Here is an 8,753-nt window from a genome sequence, read left to right as displayed (position 1 = left end):
TTGCTATCCGCCCACTCACCAGATTGTGCACTTATAAGTGCATTGGCCCCGTTCCCCTCCTCTACAACGCTATGTGCAAAGTAGATCACGCACAACAAATGATCCACCTGAGAGGATACTAAGGCAATTACGTGACCGTTCGCACCGCCTCGACCCTTTACTTCAACTCAATCCACCGTCCGGCCTCACCCTCTTCGGTGCTACGCTCTTGTGTCGCCTGCGGCTGGCAGTAGCGTTTGCAAACGCCTGCTCCCACTTAGTCGCTATGGCAGCATCTCTTGCCGTAGAGACAATTGATCACCTGCCCTCGGTAGGAGCGAGAGCGTGTCCTCCTGGCTGCAACGCTCCGCCGCTTGGAACCTCCTTCCCTTACAGAAGCCAAGATTCTTGGTCCATGGTCTAAACCCTCATCTCAGAGGACAGCTAGGAAGGCGCTTTTGAAGTTCCTAACGGACCCAGGACTGAGTTCAAGGAGGGTCTTCCACTGTGTGCCCCGTGTACCCTGTTAGTAATGGCCTAAGGACACGTGAAAAGGTGATCTCCCCTTCCTCTCTCTCCCTCCATCACCCTTTCCGCGTGTAGGGTAGGGCGTCGCCTATAGTTAACCTACCTGCCTTTCCATTCATCTCTCTCTATCTCTCCATAGCATTTTTTTTCTCAGTAAAGTTCTATTCTTTGTCGTTGTTTGCAGCCAAATTCGATTACTGACATTCATTCTGCAGCTGAAAACTTTCCAGAGCAGAGGAACTTTGGAGTTTCAAATGGATTATTAATCAGAAGGCTTCAGATGTTTCTCTGAAGCGGAAGCCTGGCGTCGCCAAAAATTTGGTCCCAAGAAGTGGCCGTAAAAAGTAGCGTCACAAAACTCCCAATTAGTCGAAATGGTGTGACGTCATCAGAGGCAGGAAAATACGAAGTGTTAATCGGTAATAGTACTAGCACTTACAACTGCACCAACTAAGAAGGAATAGAATAGCATTCGAACAGAATTGGAATATATACGGAATAGAATTGGAATAGAATTGCGATAGAACTGAGATAGAATTGCAATAGAAAAGCAATGCTTTCGTGTTACTCTCACGTCAGTTGCATGCCCCCAGTAATTTTTTTTTCCTGCCTCTACATTCAGACTCGTGACGATGACGACGTCCGGAGCATTAGGAACTTCATAATCGCTGGCTGGAACGGGTGGTAGTTTGATCCGGCCTCAAAGATGCGCAATCAAACAAAAATATTTCACACTATCTCAGCATGCGTGTGAAAACAGCTGGAAGCGGTACCTGTATTACAGTTTTCTTTTTCTTTTCTGCTTTTTCAAAGCTCAGTTTACATATACCCTATTGGAACGCTGTAATCAATCGGTGTTATCAGCAGAGCAGGGCGGAACTGTATGATGCTCTGTTCTATTATCGGGCTCCATCGTCGGTTATTATCAACCACCGACAACGCCGCGCCATTCCTGTTTATCAACGTCTTTGTGGTACAGACCTCGCACGAGCAGTTAGGGTTCGACACGAGTCAGATCCGGACGCAGCGATGCGACGCTCCGTTCCATTGCCAGGTTCGTGCAGTACTCTTAGCATGAAATTCTTGTTTAAACAGTTTGATTTACACCACAGCTGCTGCCATTTTTTTTTGTTTTAAGGTGCATATGACCACCCGTGCTGCCTGTTACCGGCTCTGAAATCTGCACTATTCATAACCATTGGACAGAAAGTACTGAATGCCTGCAAAAATGGAGAGAACAGAACTATCCATATATCCTATAGATCGTATACCTGTATATTCAGCGAACCTAAAATACTGCAGCTGCTAGTCTCCATAAAGCGTCCGCCTGCCCCATATGCAAAGCGCGAGCATCCTGCAGCGAGCCACAAAGCATGAAATACTGTGCTGCAGGCCTTTAATGTAGCCACATTTTATTTTTCGTTTTTAGTGTGCATGGAACTCTGACTGTGCTGTGTATATAGGTATGCACATTTTTTCCCTTATCCCTTCCCGCTATCGCTCCATTCTGCACCCCGTCTTCTTATCTTCCCATCCTTCTCTTTCTCTTCTTTCGGCTGCAGGTCAAGTGTTTACGATAGCAGGTATCTGTTGCTGCGGCCGGCACCAATTGTTTCCTTCTGTGTTGACCTCATTTTTAATGAATAACTTCTATAGGCACCAATCCTGGTGCACGCTGTCAAAACTTTGTGCACCGTCATTTTTTTTTTTTGCAGGTATAGCGTAACGTGTACCTTTCAAATGTTGCGCTGCGCCCTTCATTTAAGGGTCGTTAGCGAATAATTTGGTTGGTTGGTTTATTGGGGTTTAACCTCACAAAGCAACTCAGGCTGTAAGGAATGTCCAGTGAAGTGCTCCAGAAATTTCGACCACCTGGGGTTCTTTAACGTGCACTGACATCGCACAGTACACGGGCCTCTCGAAATTCGCCTCCATCGAAATTCGACCGCCGCGGCCGGCATCGAACCCGCGTCTTTCGGGTCACAGACGAGCGCCGTAACCACTGAGCCACCGCGGCGGGTAAAATGGTAATTACGCGGTTTAATGAATGACAAACTGGAACTAACTTTGGTAAAACAGTGTTATGAGCCAATATCCTTTGACTGTTGCTGACCGAGCGCCATAACTACTCAGCCACCGCGGCGGCTGTTAGCGATTAATTTACAAGTTTTGCTGTAACCTTGAGTTTTACCGTCAGTTCTGAGTAATTTGCCGTTTACTCTGCAACCTCTGTTTTTACTCCTAGTTGTGCGCAGTTTACAGGTTATGTGGCACTCATTGTATTTCACCATCCGGGACACGACTCACGTAGCCGCCATGCTCAGACATGTGTCGGGCGCCAGCCGTGAGCAGCATTCGCGGCGCCGCTCGATACCGCCCCTCGCTCTGGGCGGCTGCAGTTAGGGTTCCTGTCCACCGTGGCGTGCCTTGGCGTGACTTCGCGCTCGCGTCGCAGCGAGATGAGCCGAGCTGCGCGTGTTATGCACCCGACAACTTTTTAAGGCGGAAGCCTTTAATGCCTCATCGTTGTAAGCAGAAATTGTCGATAGAAATGTCACTCTTTTTAATTGGTCGAAATGGTTGGGACGTCACACAGCGCGAATTTCAAAAGGGGCCAATTGTGCTTTGGCTAGTAACCACGCAACCAATTAAAGGGATGGTATAGTGATGCTCTAAGTGAGTGAGACTGAGTTTAGTTAATTACTTAATTAACCAGATAGCCTAGTTTACCTTTCTAGTCAGACAAGATAAATAAATAAAACCGAGTAGGAAATTGGTCGAGTTGGGGAATCGAACTAGGGTCTCCGGAGTGCGACACGAGCACGCTAACCACTCCGCCATGCCACCTCGATGGATTGGAAATGAACAAAGGCGCGTCTGATGGATGGATGGAAAAAACTTTATTGTTAATAAATTGGTGTTCTTGACCCTCACGGGTCATTGGGCGCCGTGGTCGATCCTTGGTCCAGGATGCCGCACTTGACTGCTGCCATCGTGGCTCGGCGCACAAGGAATCGTTGCGCTTCCTCGTCCTCGCTGGCCAGCAAGTGCTCCTACTGCTTCACACTCGGGTGGTCTACTCTGGACCCTAAGTCTGCCTTAGGGCAGGTCCATGTGACATGTTCTAGTATAGGTTTACCCTGACACCACGGACATTCGTCTGCTTACTGTGTAGGAAAAAACTTCTGTAGTTCGTGCAGGTGTGGGTAGGTACCGGTTTGTAGTCTGCGCCAGTCTACCGCCTCCTCTTTGGTGAGCCTTTTGTGTAGGGCTGGGTAGCGTTTCCGCTGACCCCTGTAATGATCGAGCATATCTGAGTACGTGGGGATAGCTGGGTCAAAGGTGCCTGTGGTGCAAAGTGCCGAGTCTGCTCGGTTGACGTACCATCGAGCTAACTCGTCTGCTGCCACGTTGCCCCTCATCCCCTCATGTCCGGGAACCCACACTATACTATGTTTAGTGTTTTTGTGTATTCTCGTCGTGCGTAGAATATGATTGGCGATGCTGTCGATCCTGCCTCTTGTGTAGTTTCTACATGCTTGTTTGGAGTTCGTCACTATAGTGAGGTTGTGTCCTGTTGCGTTGCCGTGCGATATTGCCAGAGCAATGGCGGCTTCTTCAGCTGCTTCTATGTTTGGGTTGTTTATCGTTGCGCTAGTTATTTCTTGCCCTCCTTCGTCTGTTAGAACGGCGATCGTTTTGCGTTGGTATCGGTACTTTGCTGCGTCCGTGTAGACTACGTTGGGATTGTCGCCGAGTTCCCTGGTGAGTGCTCAGACTCTGGCTTGTCGTCTTTCATGATGTAAATTCGGATCCATGTGTCGGGGTATTGGTCTTACCCGGATGTTGTTTCTGTCTTCATTATTAATCTGTTGCTTGTCTCTTTGTGTACCTAGAGGTAGCCGTAATTTCTCCAGTAGGTGTCTTCCCGTTCTGGTTTGAGTGAGTCTGTCTAAATGCGCACTATGTTGCGCTTCTAGTAGTTCGTCGAAGGTGAATACGATGTCTTCATTCACTCCTATCTTCCTCCCTTCCCTTACGGCTAGGTTCAGGTGTCCACCGAGATATGCAATACATTTCCTTTCCTAAAAAAACAATTTACCGACGAGCAAGGCGTAGAGCCGAACGGGCGATGGCGTTCTGTGGACTTCCTGGCAGCGTTGCAAGACGCTGTCGCGTTCCATTCTTAGAGGCTAATCTTAACATCTTAACCACACATAGTGACGCAAGCTGCAACACCGCGCTTCCGCCTCACCGCACTTTAGGTGAACAAAGTACCCCCTTAATTTCTCTGGCAATGGAGCGGAAGCTACGGCGTGTGAAACGCCCTCTCTTCATACGCAGCAGTACATAGGCTCCCCTTGTGCTGGCTCACTTTCCCTTAAAAAAAAAAAAGAATATATTAACCCCATAGCGCTAAAGCCGCTTGCACAGAAAATCCGGTGACGGCGTTGTCGGCGTTGCGAGTGAAAAATCAAGGACATGAATCTGGAAGGTGGGCCAACTAGGTCACGTGACCTTGCGACGTCATCAAAACCTGCCCACCGGATAGTATGAAGACTGCCCACCATGGCAGGTGGCAGATAAATTTATGATTGGTCGCTCGGGGAGAGCAACCTGTGTCGCACAAGGCCCACCGCTGGCAGCACCTGTCATCGCAGGGCAGCGGCGCATCGCTTAACCGCTGCACCACTGCGCCAGGAGGGGTATAAGGACTCCCAGGGATCTATGTGTGTAAAGTAGAGAATGGCCTTCTACACACTTTGTGGTAATTAAACCATTACTCTATTGCGTCATATTTTTAAGGCAGAGCTTAAGTGTCTCCGGCAATTTTTCTCAGTATTTGTTATTGGGGGCATATTCTTAACACAACTGTCACCTATCAACGCTGAAAATTAAGGAAAAAATTTAGGGGCGATAATTTGGATTGATGCGGAGGAATTGCGAAAGCCTGTTCCTTTCATTCGCCAGTCTAATTCAGTCCTGATCGTGTTCCAATTCTGATTCCGCTGTCTTTCATTGACCATTCTATTCCAGTTTTGATTCCATTCATATTTTGATTCTATTCATATTTTGATCCTGTTCATATTTTTATCCTATTCATGTTCTGATTATATTTCAATTATGTTCTATTAGATTTCTGTTTCTATTCTCCTTCCAATTCTATTCATAATCGCTTCACTTTTTCATTTTAGCTGAGTCATTCTTAGTTCGGCCCCTTTCTTCTCTCCCCTACAAGTGGAGAGAACGATTCCGCTCTCTCCACCTGCCAATTGTGCCAGAGATGGAAATCCCCCTAAACACCACCGGCCACGGTTGCCAGGTAGAGGCTGCACATAGTTTTCGCCTTCGCGACCCTCCAGATGCTATCCCCAATAAAAATTTTATTAATCACAACGAATTTGCTGGACACTCCTGGCTACAAGAAGCTTCCACAGATGGCGCCAGCTGTACCAGCGATGGAGTGCAGGTACCGCAGACAAAGGAACGTACTAGAGGGCCAGGCGCACTATTTGGCGGAAGACTATTTGGCGGAAGACACATTCACGGACGCCCCCCCCCCCCCCCCCCCCCCCCCCCCCCCCGTGTGGCCTTACTTTCACTGCCAAGAAAAGTTGTCGCCGAATATAACGCTCTTTTTGGTCTCAGGAGGCAGACGGCAGCAGGAGGTACTTTCGTTGCTTTGGACGCGCAATAGCTTCTGGCACTACAGAATACGTTAGGGTCATCTGGGACTAGCCTTTAGACGCAAAACTAAAAAAGAAAAGAAAGCAGGACATAGGCTGGGCTGTCTACTGAATATTTAGGGAAGGAAAGAGGCCAAAGAAGACTCGCAGAACAATGCGTGCGCATATAACCAAAACTAGTGAAAGGTCCTTTTAAGGCGGAGGCCTTTAATGCCTCATCGTTGTAAACGGGAGTTGTCGACAGATATGTCACGCTTTTCAATTGGTCGAAATGGTCGTGACGTCACAGTGCGCAAATTTCGAACGGGGCCAATTGTACTTTGGCTAATAACCATGTAAGCAGTTAGAGAGGTCGTATAGTGATGCTCCAAGTAAGTGGGACTGAGTTTAGTTAAGTGCTTAATTAACCACATAGCCTAATTAACCTTTCCAGTCAGACCATATAAATAATTAAAACCGAGTCGGAAATTGGTCGAGTTGGGTAATCGAACCAGGGTATCCGGAGTGCAAGAAGAGCACGCTAACCACTCCGCCATGCCAGCTCGATTGTTTGGAATGAACAAAGGCGTGTCTAGTGAATACGGCGTCTTCGTTCACTCCCATCTTCCTGCCTTCCCGTTACGGCGAGGTTCAGGTGTCCACCGAGATATGCGAGACACGTTTCCTTTCCTCAAAAGCCAATTTACCGACGAGTAAGGCGTAGATCCGAACGGGCGATGGCGTTCTGTGGACTCCCTGGCAGCGTTTCAAGGCGCTGTCGCGTTCCACTCTTAGAGGTGAAGCTTAACATCTTAACCACAAATCAGTGACGCAAGCAGCAACACCGTGCTTAAGGCTTTCGCCTCTCCGCACGTTAGGTAAACAAAGCGCCCCCTTGAATTTTTTCTCCTCTAGGGCAGGCGCTAGGGGATATGTCGTAAAACCAGTGTGCGATTATCATCATAATTACGTCATTGCGCCAGGGAGATCGCTTTGTTAGTTAAGATCATCTGATTTTTTTCCATTGCAACAAAATTTCACGTACGTCAATCTTAATTGCTCCTAATGTTTGAATGTGCAAGGCACCCTGGCAAGTCCCCCACTGTGGGTATGTGCCATTTCTCGAGGCCAACAACAACAAGAGTGAAAGGTTTCCCGCCAAACGACAGGCACCGTTATAGAAGGATAGAAATTTGGGCAAATTGGTGTGGTGCCATGATGAATCTATCAGCGCGAAAGAGGGGGATGTGAATGAAGACAAAACAAACTCCGACTCGCACCGAAGTTCATTACAGGAAACAGGGATTAAATAGACAAGCCAAGCAACACAACAAACCACACAATCACCGAAAAGCGTAAAGCATGATTAGAGTCATAAATTGCCTCGAACCCTTCCCTGATCTGGATAGCTCAACTCGCTGCATATTAACGCGATTGACGGCACACTCACACATTCATCCCCTAGTCGTATTGTGTGCCTAGCCTCGATAATTTCCCGGTTAATGTGTAATGAATAAACCGCCAATATGCGCGTTGCCGAAAGGAACGGGTAGCAACCTTCACATCCCTTAAAATGCACAATCAAGTTAGAACCACTTGCAACATCTAAAGACCTCTCGTGGTCCAGTAATCTTATAATAATACCACCTTCCAATGCGACCCACGTAACCCGAGCGCAAGATAACGGTATTCGATGCACCACGTTTATTTGGCAAGGCACGTACATATTCCCATGTTTCAATCGACACGTGTGCTTTTCCCGACCACATTCACAGGTTTATTGTGAGCAATATTACAGATTCTCGATAACTTATTAGGCGCCGAGAATACCGCGTTTACGGCATATCTTCCGGCCACATTTTTCTATGCACGTATGGTAACACAATGGTCTCTTGGCATCTCGCTGACTGGCCCAGGCCTGATGCCGCAAATAGCCGCGACGCGGTTTCAGCTTCTTTAGCAACTTATTACGGGCTCTCGCATTAAAATGGATGAAAAATCTTGCGTTCGTTAACCTTGAATCCTGCTCTTGGAAACCAGTCGTCATGTTATGAAAGCACGACTACATCAATACTGAGCCCAGGCTGGACAACGATGCTGTGTTTAACAAGCTTGGAATCGTTAGACCCATAATCAAGTAGTGCCTTAACAGTCCTAGGTGAATATCGCCAGCACACACAGCGCCTGCTGAACATGAAGGTAAGGTACAGAAACCGCAGCTCTTTTTGTTTGGACATTTGTTCCTTGTAAACCTAAGACCAAGGCCTCGCTTCTTGAACAGCTTGATGATATGCACATTTCCTGGACTCAGAAAATCATCGATGTACCCAAAGACTATTTCCGCAGCCAATGCAAGTTCTTGGCAAAGGGGCAACGTTCGAACTGATACGTGCACCAGATTTGTGAACATATAGAGCACTGCCATGCTCCACAAACGTGGTATTCAAATAAAAGGAGGTCAGTTCCAAAAATGAATCTGTTGGGATTCCACAACTGTTTCTAAACTCAAGCTCATCGTTATGCTCTGAAATACACATTCGCATGCTATCCATGCGGTCTTCATGCGGGGTAGAATAAAAT

The 8,753-nt window shown here is 47.5% G+C and overlaps 1 protein-coding gene across 1 annotated transcript in view; it reads left to right on the top strand.

The window, feature by feature from the left end:
• The first annotated feature begins 1,452 nt into the window (after positions 1-1,452).
• LOC149369575 (luciferin 4-monooxygenase-like) overlaps positions 1,453-8,753 on the top strand; it is a 55,185-nt gene continuing 47,884 nt past the window's right edge. The window contains exon 1 of the mRNA XM_089558962.1: positions 1,453-1,561. Coding sequence (XP_089415088.1) covers positions 1,537-1,561 — 25 coding nt within the window. The 5' untranslated portion in view covers positions 1,453-1,536. The remainder of the gene's footprint in view (positions 1,562-8,753) is intronic.

Source organism: Amblyomma mixtum, chromosome 1 (genome assembly GCF_055824585.1).
Source record: "Amblyomma mixtum isolate Tamu chromosome 1, ASM5582458v1, whole genome shotgun sequence".
Lineage (NCBI taxonomy): Eukaryota > Metazoa > Arthropoda > Arachnida > Ixodida > Ixodidae > Amblyomma > Amblyomma mixtum.
This window is presented reverse-complemented; position numbering and strand designations above follow the sequence as displayed.